At 41.0% G+C, this 14,612-nt stretch overlaps 1 protein-coding gene and 1 long non-coding RNA gene across 6 annotated transcripts in view; both read right to left on the bottom strand.

The window, feature by feature from the left end:
• Positions 1–3,457, bottom strand: part of ap3b2 (adaptor related protein complex 3 subunit beta 2) — a 74,350-nt gene extending 70,893 nt beyond the window's left edge. For 3 of the 5 annotated variants that reach the window (XM_005453086.4, XM_019361828.2, XM_019361829.2), the window contains exon 1: positions 3,205–3,457. In XM_005453086.4, coding sequence (XP_005453143.1) covers positions 3,205–3,317 — 113 coding nt within the window. In that variant the 5' untranslated portion in view covers positions 3,318–3,457. The remainder of the gene's footprint in view (positions 1–3,204) is intronic. The other 2 variants (XM_003447557.5, XM_013272800.3) reach the window with 1 other exon arrangement.
• A 6,087-nt stretch (positions 3,458–9,544) lies between these two features.
• Positions 9,545–10,966, bottom strand: LOC112847551 (uncharacterized). Its single transcript, XR_003221145.1, has 2 exons — positions 10,811–10,966; positions 9,545–9,849 (listed from the first exon to the last, which is right to left on the bottom strand). It is a non-coding gene; the product is annotated as an uncharacterized LOC112847551 (long non-coding RNA).
• Positions 10,967–14,612: the final 3,646 nt, after the last annotated feature.

Genomic DNA, 14,612 nt, shown 5'->3' with positions numbered 1-14,612 from the left:
ATATCAACAATGTCCAGCCCACACTGGAAAAAAACAGTAATGAGGGTGGAATTTAATCACAAGTAGTTTTGCACTAATGACTAATGTTTGCCAGACAGACTCGAGACAAAACCTCCTCCTCCACATCCAAAGGTCATAGTTCAGAGCCTGAAATTCTGCCATCTATAAACACACGGCTCCCTCTGCTGGTGAATTATGGTGACACTGAAGGCATTAGAAACTGAGCGGGGGATGTTCTTGCTTCACCCACACAGTCTTCTTATGCTTACTGCCCTTTCCATTGAAGCAACAAGTCGCCAATCAGGGTTAACACAGATACAATATCCTCATTTCTTGTATCGTATCTTGTATCCTCAGTTCCTCTCCTTGTGTCTCTGTCCCTTTTCACCAAAGATGTGAGTAGAAGAGAAGGAGAAGAGACACGAGGAGAGAGAAACCAAGGTAACAGGGATTTAATAAATGAGACATCCTTTGCTTTGGAGCCTCATTTTAAAAGCCTTGCTGAGTTTGATGCGTGGCACAACTGCGTCATGAATTGTTTTATTTAAAACCCGACTACTGTTGTCGTTCACGCTATCAGATTTAATAGTGCACATGGGAGTTTTTTCTATTTAGGACCCACATGGCACAATGTGAAAGATTTACCTTTTCTAATCAAACACAGAGCAGTTTGATCAGCTTAAATAATGGAAACAACATTCAAAACAAGTTATTCAGTGAGTCTTCCTCTTGCAGTGGTTTGTACATTGCAGCTAGGTGTCACGACTCGTGTACCTGCACGACTCGTGCAGGTACGCTTGCCCACCCTTGATTATAGCTCCTGCAGCAAGCTTCCTCTTTCTTCTCGCCTCCAGATGCATTTTACAGATTGATAGACCCTTTAGCATGGCATACTGAGATTGATATCTAGTTCACAGGCAAAAGGACAGAGGAGGTATACGTCAGTGAAATTAGTAAAGCCCATTCATTCACACTGACATTCACACTCACATCCAATTTAGGATCCAAGAGACCTAGTCTAAGCTAACATGTATGTCTTGGACCTGTGGGAGGAAGCCAGAGGGAACCCACAGAGGCACAGGGATAAAATACAAACTCCACACAGGAAGGCCCCAGCTGGCCAGTGAATTTGAGCCCAGGATGTCTTTGCTGTGACACAACAGTGCTAACCACTGCACTAATGTGTCACCTTTGTGCTCATCATGTCCAAAATGACAAATACTCTCAGCAGCCAGTGGTACTCCTCAGCCTCCTAGTAGATACACATAGGTATTAATTTCAGAATCCTAGGTGACTTCTTTCTTGAGTTAATGCATTCACAAGATTCTCAGAAAGCTTGACCTCTGACCTCTAACCTTGAGGACAAGTTCACTGAGATGCAAACTTATGTGAGATTTTTAGCAGATACACCTATGTTATCAATTTGAAACTCCTACAGTGCCTCATCACTGCCCTGGCAGAATGAGAACAATACCCCATCAGGCTTTCATGGTGGGAAAAGTCATAAAAAGCAAAAATAAAACTGTAGGAGTGCACGGTGTGCATTTCTATTGCACCGTTTAATCCCATCCCATCAGGTATTTTTCACACATGACAATTTGACTTTGCATGCTAGTGAAAAAAATGCTTTTGTAAATAATAACTTTCTGAGATTTGTCTGTAATTAAACAGTAGATTCAATGAAAACAAACAAAACAAAGAAAGAAAAAAACTATTGTTAAATGACTAAATGCTTTAAGCTATGAGCCTCTATAAGATGTTGTTAGCTGGTATTAGTGAAACTTTCTTTAAAGTGGATCTAACGTTGTTGGACTTGGACACTGGTGAACAAACTGTCACAAGACATGAGAGTGTTTATCAGAGAGAAAGCTGAGGAGGTAATTTAGCCATTTATATAGCGCTTATCTACTCTCCCGGAGTACTCAGAGCACTCTATACAACATGCCACATTCACCCAATCACCTCCATTCATACAAGCACTTTCTTCTATGACCCTCTATACTTTAGTGCTGTTTAGCTAACAATCACACACATTCCCGCTCCGATGGATGCATTGGAGAGCAACTGGGGGTTAGGATATTTGGCATCACCACCAACCTTCCAATCAGTAACTGACCTGCTCTACCACCTGAGCTACAGCCACCCCCGCAATCAGCTTTGTTGGATCAAAAACACATCTAAAACCTGCAGGACACCGGCCCATGAGGCCTGGAGTTCCCCCACCCCTCCTCTAATCTGCTGACAATAAGTAACTATCTTGAATTCATTCTTTTTTTTTTTTTTCAATTAAAAATTTGAAAAAATTACTCACTGTAACTTTAAACACTAACCTTAAATTAAATAAACATGTAGAAGGAGCTGGAGCATGCTGACCAGGAAACAGGTGTATACCATTAAATTAAAAATGGCTTAATTAACAAGTTCATTGTCTAATGTGCAATTGCAGACTGCCTCTGTACAGCTGTGTGTACCCCTTTCCCTGTTTGTGTGCCCCAGTAAAGGTTAAAGTTATCCAGATTACCAGTTATTATGTCCTATGTTATTAAAAAACATTTTTAAACACATTTTTCACAGTTGTTCAGGATTCAATTTTCCTGAAATATGCGAATCAATGTAGTTGCAGTCAGGACTGATGACTGATGATTATTTAGCTGGTTTTGCTTTGTTTGTGATGACCTCATGATGTTTTATTTTCACGTATTAGTACTCTCTCTTGTAATGTGGAACTTCCTTCCGGTCCGGGCCTGTGTGCCGCCACCAGGCTGAGCTGCTGCCGCTGTCCAGCAGGGGTGGTGCTGAAACCTTGGAGCTCAGGCCTCGTATCCCCCCTGTGACAGGCCTTTCGCATCTCACTTCACAAACATGACGTATAAACAGCGTAACCTTAAAAGCCTCACACACGTGAGCAAAGAAATGTAATAACAGGAGCGAACAACAAACAGCAGCGAGCCGCACACCGCAGCCTTATAGCGGCCAAATCACAGCCCGAGACTCAGAACTAGAAAACGAAGGCGCTGCTTTCAATCACGGGCCTGTAGCAACAAACTAAGTTCAACATGCTGTCCGTTATCTACTGACGTTACAGCATACTTTATGTACGTGTTAGCGGACAGGAGGCTGCCCCTCCCCCACCATAAGCTGGCCCTCCCCACAATATGACAAACAGAAACAGTAGCAGGCAGCACCGAGGCAGGTAGCTCGTACCTTTTGTAGTCGGAGGAGAAAATCCCTCCGCTCGCCGGATCGTGACCGTACTCCGGCTCCCCCACGCTGGACGAGCCGCCCTTCTCATCGTTAAAAGCGGAGCTGGCGGACATAGCCGTGGCTTTCAGTGTGTTTGTGTTTTTGTTCTTGTCGCTCTCAAAGAGCAGCAGCGACGGAGATTCAGTGCAGAAGGCAGCGGGATACACGGGTCTTAAAGGCGCATACACACCGCCGTTATCTCCGGGATGCTCGGCTCAGAGGAGGGCGGGTGAGGTCACGTGACTTTTCCGGGGATTCCCCCCCCCCAATATTTTATATATATATACATACATATATACATATTTTTTCAAACATATTTTATATAATATATATATTTGTATGAAAATTATAACATTATATTTGTGTCATGAAACGGCTGTGGCAGGCAGGATGTAGGACCCAAAATGTAGGACACTCAGACGGAGGAATAAACTCAAAAAGGCTACTTTGTTGCAGAAAAAAACTCCATAAACAATAACCTTGCAAAAACAAACAAAAACTAACAACTAATACTAAACAGTAGAAAACCTGGAGACAAGAGACTGGAAGGAAGGAAGGAAGGAAGGAAGGAAGGAAGGAAGGAAGGAAGGAAGGAAGGGGACATACACACACACACACACACACAGCATCAGGGGACGACGTGACACTGACTGAGAGAAACACTAGCCAAACTAGACCACTGAGATGAGGCACAGACTTACAAAGTAAAACAGGAAACATAACACATAGATGCGGACTTGACAGAGACAAAAACCAGAATACTAAGAACGCTAACACTGAAACCAAAAGACTAGAAATGATAAATACTGACTTTTTAAAGTACTTTATAAATAAAGATGATGATGATGAAAATCAAAGTTCAATAATAATACAAAACTCAAACACTGGGTCACTGACCCAGGACCGTGACAATTTGTAGTGTGTATATTTTTTTTTTAAAAAATTAATAATTAATCTGTTACATAACACTCCTATGGACTTTTTAATGTCAGTTTCAGTTTATTTGTCATATGCAAGTTAGCACAGGGTCAACATTGCAATGAAATGTATTTGACGAGCAGCAGACAGTCACTCAGCAGTATAGTAAGTAAAAAATAGTAAGAGCAAAATGTTTATAAAATATAGTAAAAAGAAAAAGTTAACAGGCTAAATATATGTACACACTTGTGAATAGAAAAAGCAAATCTTACATAGGAATGTGACCGTTGACATGGATTTGGGGTGGGGTGGGGGGGCAATGGGACATTGCACATGAGATACAGTGGCAGGAGTGAGCAGCAGTACAAACTGAACAGTACAAAAATTTTGAGTGGCAGTTAGTACAGTATTGCACGTAGTAAGGTTTTTATTTGTTTAAATACTAATAAGAATTAAGTGACCAGTGCAGAGTGTACAATGTACTTCGGAAACTGTAGGATAGATTCTGAGTGCGTCCTGTGGAGTGTGGTGTGTGTCTTTAAGTGTTGTGGTTGAGGTGTCGTATGGCTTGATGGTAAAAACTGTTTTTAAGTCTTGTAGTCCGAGCAGACAGACTCCTGTAACGTCTGCCAGATGGTAGCAAGGAGAACAGATGATGTGCTGGTTGGTTGTGGTCCTTGATGATGCTGTGTGCTTTGCGGAGGCACCTTTGAAGATAGATGTCCTGAATGGCAGGAAGCCTCATGCCAGTGATGTGCTCTGCTGCCTTCACCACCCTCTGTAGTGATTTATGGCTGCTGGCAGGGCAGCTTCTGTACCAAACTGTAATGCAGCTCGTCAGCAAGCTCTCGATTGCACACCTGTAGAAATTTGAGGTGATGTTGTCATTCAGCCTGGTTCTATGTGCCCCTTTTTCACTTTGAGCAGAACTAAACTACAGAATAGCTTAATTGTTGGATTTTAAAGGAAGATATCTGAAACTAGGAAAACACTAGGAACTGACCAAGGAATTACTAACCAGTTGTTAAATAGCAATCATGTGGGGCTTAGTTACACCTAATAGTGAGACCTGTCTGACTGCCTGAGACAGTTTACTCAAATAAAAAAGATTTTTTTTCTAGCAAAGGTAGCCTTCAGGTGCTGCAGTTCAACTGCCTGAAAACCAGCATGTGATCAATCACTCTACAAACATCAGTTGTGCATCTTTTGAATACAAAACAACCAGTTTATGATATCTATGAGTAAATCATATGAGCACGTTCCCACAGACCCTACAATGTTTTTAATCTAGCTTTTCACTGACACCTAGTGGACACTGACACATGTGTGGTACATCATAATTATGTTTGAAAAGAAAAAAGTAAACAAGATTTAAAGTGTTTGAAAAAATGTTTTTATTGGAACGCTTCATAGGATCAGTAAAAATTGTGTAATGAAACAGCATAAATAAAATAAGTTGTATAACATTCATGAAACAAAATCTACATGACAATTAGTTCTTCTGTACCCTCTCATTAACAGAAGCCTCTTTTGTTTTGTTTTTTTTATTACAAAAATAAAGAGGCCAAAATAAAAAGTAATAACACACCGATTGGCCCAATATAATAACGATTTATATTGGGCCGATCCACAACATTTGCTTCAAGGTGCTTCATATCGTAAGGTGAAGACCCAACAATAATAGAGAGAAAACCCCAACAATCATAAAACCCCTCTGTGAACAAGCCCTTTGGCGACAGTGGGAAGGAAAAACTCCCTTTAAATAGGAAGAACCCTACGGCAGAACCAGGCTCAGGGAGGGGTGGCCATCTGCCTCGACTGGTTGGGGAGATTAATAATAGCCAGAGTTTAATAATAACTAATTATTAAATACAGGGTGGTGTATAATCACATAGTGAGTGAAAAAGGTTAGTGAAGATGAAACATTCGATGCATCATGGGAAGAACCAGAAGCCTAGACTTATTGCAATGCAACTGAAGGAGGATTCAGGTTCACCTGTTAAGGGGCCTGGAGGCCAGTATGTGGACCCAAAAGCAGATTGAAATACAGGAAGCAATAGTAAGGTGTTCTCACAAACTTTATTGAGCGACACAGTGTAAAACTAAGGCACAGGGAGTGAATGTTTGGCATGTAGCCTCTGTGAACGGAGAGAGAGAGGTTGGTTAATGAAGGCACATGATGTTCCAGCACTGACAGCAGGTCTTCACCAGTGTTTCTGATAAAGGTGGTCTCTGTCTGGAGTTGAAGGGGTGCAGCAGAGGAGGAGGTGGATGCAGGGAGGTGTAGATGTGTGTTGTTTAGTGTCTGCGTGTTTGTCAGCTGCACACACACTGACTGCAGGTGAGGCAGGTAAGTAACACCTGGCTGTGTCTGTGGCTGCTGATGCGGCTCTGTCACAAATCAATAAGAACATGATGGCTTTATCTGAGCTGGCCTCATGGAAAGCTTCTTGGTTTTCTGAACTTCCTGTTCAGGTTTAGATGCCGATGCTGCAACACAAACAAAAACACAATAAGTCTTCCTTTTTAAACGCATTTTTGTCTCAATTTTATCACATATCACATGAAAAAACGCTGCTATTCTCAGAAATCTTCTCTCACATCTACACAGATGCAAAGAGACAGATGTGAGATAACAGAAAGAGTTTATGAAGATGCAGATGTTCAGCAGCTGTGTTCATTTGTGTGTTAGTGTGTTTTACATACGGATGCAGGTACTGAACCATGTTGTCGGGAATCTTGAGGATTTTACACGTGAAGTAGTGATGAGACAAGCTGCAATACTATCATTTATCCACTAGGTGGAGGAAGTGATCAGTGGTAGGAGAACGTGCACAAAACTACATTCATACATAGCTTGACTTTGTTCTCCTGAGTTATTCTTTTGAATTATGATTTACTGACAGTGATTAAGTTTACTGATCAGCAAAGCTTCACAGCACAGTTACACAAAGGTAAAATACAAGGAAGGTGACAGCAGATTGATTTTACATTCAGACAAAACTGTTCTTCTTTCATTTGGCCTGAAGCATCCAACACTTTTAAGCACCTTTATCAATACAACTCTAATGACTCTGTCACTACCTCTGGGTGTCTCACCTGTTTCTGGATATCAGTCCCTGGCCGACTGTTCAGGTGAGCTGGCACCATGTTGATGGGAGTAACCATCACTAGTCCAGCCGGCAAAGCAGGAGGAGGGGGTGGAGGCTTGGGTGCTTGCCCTTCTGACTCCATACTTTCTACTACTTGTTCGAGTTCTTCCCTGACGTCCATCTTACTGACAGAGTCGATTTTATGCGGCACTTTTGTCTGAACTCGTCCAGAAGAATGATAAAGTGATTCTGACTAGGATCCTGTGGCGCACCTCATAGGAGATTTTGATCCTCTTAGACTGGAACTGACATATAACACAGAACTAAGTTGGAACAATAATTACAATATGATATTCGTTTTATAGAGAAGTCAAATACATGAAAAGTGCTGTATTTATAAACTAATTGAAACCAAACTGATAAATATGAAAAATTAAATCTAATTAATACACAAAACAATTAACTCTGTGAACTCTCATGACTTCACTGCATTTATAAAACTGCTGTAGTTCTTACTCTGTTATATAACACGATCAGACGTGTATTGGTGCTTAATAAATCAAACTTTAAAACAAATATAATCTAAATCAAAAGTACTTAAACTACATTTTGACTCAAATTACAGAGTATGCAGTTCACTTGTGGGGTTGGGCCTCCATTCTTTGCCAACCGGAATACAAAAATGGCTCAACCTGTACACCAAGAATCATTTTACAAGTGCAATTCAACTATTTAATTAAGTTTTAAGAATAAAAGTACTTGTTTGGCACGTGAACAGTGATCTAATATACACTCAGGGGCCACCTACTTCGTGTTCAACTGATAGATAATTGTTTATTAATCATCCAATCATATGTCAGCTGCTCAAAGATTTCGACATGTAGACATGTTCAAGATGAAAGTGACTTTGATGGTTGTTGGTGCCAGATTGACTGGTCTGAGTATTACTGAGTTTACCTGCATTTGTCTATTCTTCACAGACTTTGCACCCCGTAGAGTCAACTGAGCTGCCTCGTTTAAACACAATCTCCATCCCTTTATGCCCACAGTGTACAGATCTTCACCTTATCCTACTGGTGCTATGTCACAAAGTTCAAATCATCTCACAGTGATTATAACAAGCTGCAGAAAACAGGCCATTCTTAAATGAGGAATCTACAAAATGTTTTATAATAATACATAAAACTTTATTATTTCACAAAAGCCTTATCTAGTAGTTATAAAACAGAGCAACAGTTGCATGTTTACATCTAGAAGTGCAAAAACAACAAGAGCCTAGAGAAATCGATGACACTGCTGACTGAAATGTTAGATTACAATCAATGAGAAAACTGTGTTGTCTCTCTTACAGGGTAACAAAGAACATTATTGTTTACATTCATACAGAGGAGCTCCATTAAGGACACTAATGGGAACCAAGTCTTCAATAGCAGGTCAAAGTGCAAAGTGTTGCTGTTTTATTTTGAAGTCTGTGTGAGGCTCGGGTGTATATGTGGATGTGCTCTTTCAGTGTGTAGCGGTAAACAGCTTCCAGTCCAACCTTGCACAAAATTCAAGAATGTGTCAGTTAACACAGTTATTCTGGATGACAGTGCTTTCTTTCATTCACGCACTGGTTTGCACAAATGCATCACGCTCCCAAGACCAGCTGGTATGTCTGTCAGTGACAAACTTCAGTTTGTGAAGTTGTGGAGATTCGCCTCCACATTCCACAGCGGAGAGCTTCAAAAGGAGGGATACAAAACACACAAAATTCATGAGGAAACATCACGTGCAAAAGCATTTTTACACTGACGCACCCAAATGTAGAGGCTCAGATTTCAGTCCATGCAGACATGAGCCAAAACGAGTTTGTTTTCATGATATTAAGTTACACCATTTCCCCCAAATGAACCTTTATGTGAAAAATGCTCAATGCTTACTTCATTAAAGGGACATATTATTTTTCTGTCACATATTTATAAAACTGCAACTTTTGTGCATGTGCTAACCTAATTTTTTAAGTTTCTAAAAATAAAAATAGGTCAGCACGCACAAAAATTGTTGTTTCTACTCCTGGTTTTGTATGTTGTAAAAAAAGACAATATTCCTAATATGGTCAACACATGCACACAGATCTGGCTGTGGGCACAGAAGCTCCACCCCCCCCTGCTGTTTGTTCAAAACTGGTGTTTACAAAGGTCAAACATCATAACATGGCCACAGCTACACCAACTCACAATTAAATACAAGGTGCGGTACAGGTGCATCATAAATGGTATAAATTTATTATAGCTCAAACAGAGCTGTACTTTAGACCTCAGATGTGCCAGTATGTGCCACGCTGTATATTTAAGTAAACTTTGCACAGTGTGGCAAAACATTAGCTACATTTTTTTTATATCATTGAACAGTGAAGGGCACAAAGTAGGATCACGTTAAATAATTGGAACAACATAGAAAATAATTTAAAGGATGTCATGGTTTGTATATTGCAGCTGTGTGCAGTGTCTCTTTGATAAAAACACTGGATACACCTCTGCGATATAACTCCTGCTGCTGCCTCCTCTGGGGTGACTTTCAGGAGTCGTGCCGACTTTCAACATTGCAGACAGAGCTTGATTTCAGGGTCACAGACAGAAAATCGAGGAGGAACAGAAAAAAGGAAACAATAAAACCCTGAAGTATGACAGTGCAGACCTGGGAACACGGACAGTACGAAAGATGGACATGCAATCAAAAAACAAACAAACAAAAAAACCCCCAATTCTTGGCAATATTATAGAGTAAAATGTAAGTGAATGATATAAAGTCAAAGTTTTTTTTAATTATTACAGAAAATATGCTTGCCAAAGACTGACTGTATACCAGGGGTGTCGAACTCCAGGCCTCGAGGGCCGGTGTCCTGCAGGTTTTAGATAACACCCTGGGTCAACACACCTGAATCAAATGATTAGTTCATTACCAGGCTTCTGGAGAACTGCAAGACACGTTGAGGAGGTGATTTAGCCATTTGAATCAGCTGTGTTGGATCAAGGACATCTAAAACCTGCAGGACACCGGCCCTCAAGGCCTGGAGTTCAACACCTGTGCTGTATACCAACCCAGAACATTTCATTTGACCAGATTCCATTAAATGTAACATTTTACATTGTACTTATTTAACAGAATTACATGGAAATATTTGCAAATTTAAAGTAAGAATTTTGGACATATATATTTGTTGAGTGTAGCTTGAAACCCATTTTGAAACCTTGAGATGAGCATTTCTTTTGTTGCCATTTTAGTCTAAAATGGCAACAAAAGTGGTGGCCTTCAGATAGAATGCAGCACTTTTTTAGGCAGCTTTATTTTTCTAACCTGGAAACTACATCCGTATTTTAACCAGTGTCACAATTTCACAGTGACATGGAAACCAGAGACCATAAAAAGTAGACGATATCTGGCAACTTCAAGCAACTGCTGACGATGTGAAGTGGCGAGACACGAGTGACTGAAGTGACTACCAATGAGGGTAAAGAATACTGTTGATTGACCATATTCACCGTATGACCTGATCGTAAATGCTAATGGATTACCTCGGCAACAGGAGCCTGGAATGCCCACAAGTGACGAGCTGTGAGAGACGAGCTTCAAAGTGATGCAGAATCAGCGACTTGCGTCCAGTGTAGACACAGCTTTCCCAGATCTAGAAGCTACATCCATCTTTTAAACACAGTCCTTCTATAGACTGTATACAACTGTAAATAAACACATTAAAACGTACAGAAGAATCAAACTATATTCATAAAAAACAGGCTTACACAGAACAGATCAATGAAATGTTTTCATGGTGTTTGAAATATTGTACTGTAATTCTTACTGAATCAATCGCTCACAAAAAGATGACAAGCACAAGATTATTTTATTTGTCTCAAAAGTTGGTGCGTTACAGCATTAAAAAGAACATGTAAAAAAGCAGCTTTGATAATATACGTGAGATGGAAAGTAGAATTTCAGCAAGTAAAGGAGCTCACTAAGTAAAACCCTAAAAAATGCAGTTTAAAGTAAAAGTAGAATTCAGTAAAATCCTGTATAAAAAGCAGCCCTATAAAATAAAATTATTCAAAAGCTCATCGGAATGTTTTCAGTGAGTTTGGGTTCTTTAAATTCAATCCAACAGGAGAACTATTTAAAAAAATGGTGTTACAGCTATAAAACCAACCACTTCCTCTTTGTTATTGTATTCGGCCTGTGTGTGTGTGTGTGTGTGTGTGTGTGTGTGTGTGTGTGTGCTGACGCCAGGATTTCAGGCACAGTGAGTTTCTCCTAGCAGGCGGAAGATTCACCACAGTTAAACGTGTGATGACGTGACCGGCAGACGAGTGTGTTATATTTTTCCCCACTCTGATCTATGACTGTAAGTCACACATCCTCACGTAATGTTGCTTAAGTCAGCTCTGCTGTCTGCTTACATTTAAACGCAGTGAGCAACAACGGAGACGGGAAGATATTAATCCCATGATGACAGGTCACACACAGAGCATGTGATTATGGAGGAGATGAAAACATGGAGCGTAGCTGCATGTGGTGGAAAAACTTGGCGGAGGTGTTGTTGTTTGTTGAGGGAAAAAGGATTTGGGCGTTCAGTCTGGTTTTCATGTTTAAGCTGTGATTTTCAGAGGATTTGAGTACAGTTGTGTGCTGCGTGTGGTCCAGGGTTACATCCCTTTTTATGTCCAGCAGTTTTTTGTTTTACTTTGAGTTTCAGAAAACAGCAGGAAGTGAACCTGGATTTGAAAGTGACATGTGACTGTGTCGCTTTCTGAGGGCTGGTAGACTTAGACTGCAGTAATCTTTTTACACTGGGAATGCACCCACCTCCAAAGCTGTTATAGTTTTTCTATAGCAATAGCTATAGCTCTTAACTCATGGCCCTCTTATTAGTTTTTACCAGTAAAAACACAGATAAAAGCATATCCTTATACATTTGCATGCCCTCATCTGGCTTTTACAAGTTTACAGTTTTATATTACTGTGAAAGCTTTAACGTAGATGTTTTCAGCCCTGCATAAAGCTCCAGTGTAATCTACCTGTCTGTGACAAAATAAATAAAAGTCATGAGGTTAGAGAAGTCAGATATTTCTAACAAGAGTTCATAGAGACCTAAGTGGAACCACAGGGATTGTAAAATGTACACAGATTTTTGCATGAAGCACAACTTCTTCTTCTTGTTTTGACTTCTTCTTTTAGGTGTGGGCACTTCAAATCACCTGCCTCAGCCTCACCATGTCTCTATCCTTAGCGTCCTCCTCTTTCACACCAGCCCACTGCATGTCCTCCTTTACTCCATCCACAAATCTTCTCAGTGGTCTTCTCAGCTTTAGGATTCATGACTTTGTTCATAAACCATAATCTATAACAGAGGTAGGCAACTCCAGGCCTCATGGGCCGGTGTCCTGCAGGTTTTAGATGTGTCCTTGATCCAACACAGCTGGCTAAATTACCTCCTTAACATGTCTTGAAGTTCTCCAGAGGCCTGATAATGAACTAATCATCTGATTCAGGTGTGTTGACCCAGGGTGATATCTAAAACAAGCAGGACACCAGCACTTGAGGCCTGGAGTTGCCTACCCCTGACCTATAAACATATGACTGACTGATAGCATAATTGTGTTTGCAGCTGAATCTAAGCTGGATTTAATTGGCCAAAACATCAGTGAAACATGACATAAAATAACACTGTCCATTGTTTGAACTGCATATTGTTATGCCATTATCCATTTATTAAACAGTTAGTTTAAACACAGATTGTTATATGCATCGATCCTGTCGCTATGAAGGTGAAAATCAGCTGATTCAGAAAGGTAGTTTGGGGTGCTTTTAAACTTTTGAGTGAGGTTATTGTTTTATCCAAACTTAATCAGAATGACCTAATGTTTGAATATCTAATCAGACAATCACATGGCAGTAATTCATTTAGGCATGTAGACATAGTCAAGGCAATGTGTTGAAGTTCAAACTGAGCATCAGAATGGGGGAAATAAGTGATTTAAGTGACTGTAAGACTCGGCCCTCATCTCTCCTCCACTCGCACACTCAGCACCGGCTCCCCACAGGGCTGTGTGCTGAGCCCCCTCCTGTATTCTCTCTACACCCACGACTGCAGTTCGACCCACAACAACACTCTCATCATCAACTTTGCTGATGACACCACGGTAGTCGGACTCATCTCAAAGGGAGACGAGGCAGACTACAGAGAGGTAGTCCTGAAGCTGGCAGCATGGTGTTCAGAAAACAACCTGGCACTGAACACTAAGAAAACCAAAGAGCTCATTGTTGACTTCAGGAGACACAGCACTGACTTAGCCCCCCTTTACATCAACGGGGAGTGTGTGGAGAGGGTCCACACCTTCCGGTTCCTTGGTGTCCTCATCTCTGCTGACATCTCCTGGACAGACAACATCTCAGTGGTCGTCAAGAAGGCCCAACAGCGGCTGCACTTCCTGAGAGTCCTCAGGAAGTACAAGCTGAACTCCAACCTGCTGCTGAGCATCTACCGCTCGTCCATTGAGAGCCTGCTAACCTACTGCATCACGGTATGGTATGGCAGCTGCACCAAGGCGGATAGAGTGAGGCTTCAGAGTGTGGTCAAGACAGCACAAAAGATCATCGGCTGCCCTCTCCCCTCCCTGATGGACATTTACTCCTCCCGCTGCCTCAGCAGAGCAGCAAACATCATCAAGGACAGCTCCCACCCTGGTTTCAACATGTTCAGCCTGCTGCGCTACAGGTGCATCGGCACAAAAACCCACAGACTCAAAAACAGTTTCTTCCCCAAAGCCATAACCACCCTGAACTCACACATGCACCGATAACACAGGCCCCCCCCCAATTTTTTTCTTCCCACTTCCTCTATGAACCACCACTGTGCAATACCAATTCTATGTGCAATAACCCAACTGTATATACACAACACTATTTATTACTTTTTTTTAAAACCGGCTTGTATATTTGTACATTTTATATATATATATATATCTTTTTCCCTATGTTAATACTGTCCATATGTATATAGCGCTGCAGAACTGTACCCCCCCCCCAGCATGTTTGCACTGAGTAGGAGATGCTCAGTATCTCATTGTACAACTGTATAGTGACAATAAAGGTATTCTATTCTATTCTATTCTATTTTAAACATGGCATAGTTTTTGGTGCCTGACGGCATGTTTGGAGTATTTCTGCTGATCTGCTGGGGTTTACAGAGTGAGGTTTGAATAACAGAAAATATCCAGTGCGTGGCGGTTCTTGTTCAGAGGAGGAATGCATCGGGAATTCGACTGACCACTAGTTGCAACTAAGGTATGCAGAACAGCACCTCTGAACATACAATGCATCAGT

This window comes from Oreochromis niloticus, linkage group LG7, assembly GCF_001858045.2.
Source record: "Oreochromis niloticus isolate F11D_XX linkage group LG7, O_niloticus_UMD_NMBU, whole genome shotgun sequence".
Lineage (NCBI taxonomy): Eukaryota > Metazoa > Chordata > Actinopteri > Cichliformes > Cichlidae > Oreochromis > Oreochromis niloticus.
The sequence above is the reverse complement of the archived record's forward strand: the minus strand, read 5'-3'. Positions and strand labels throughout refer to the sequence as shown.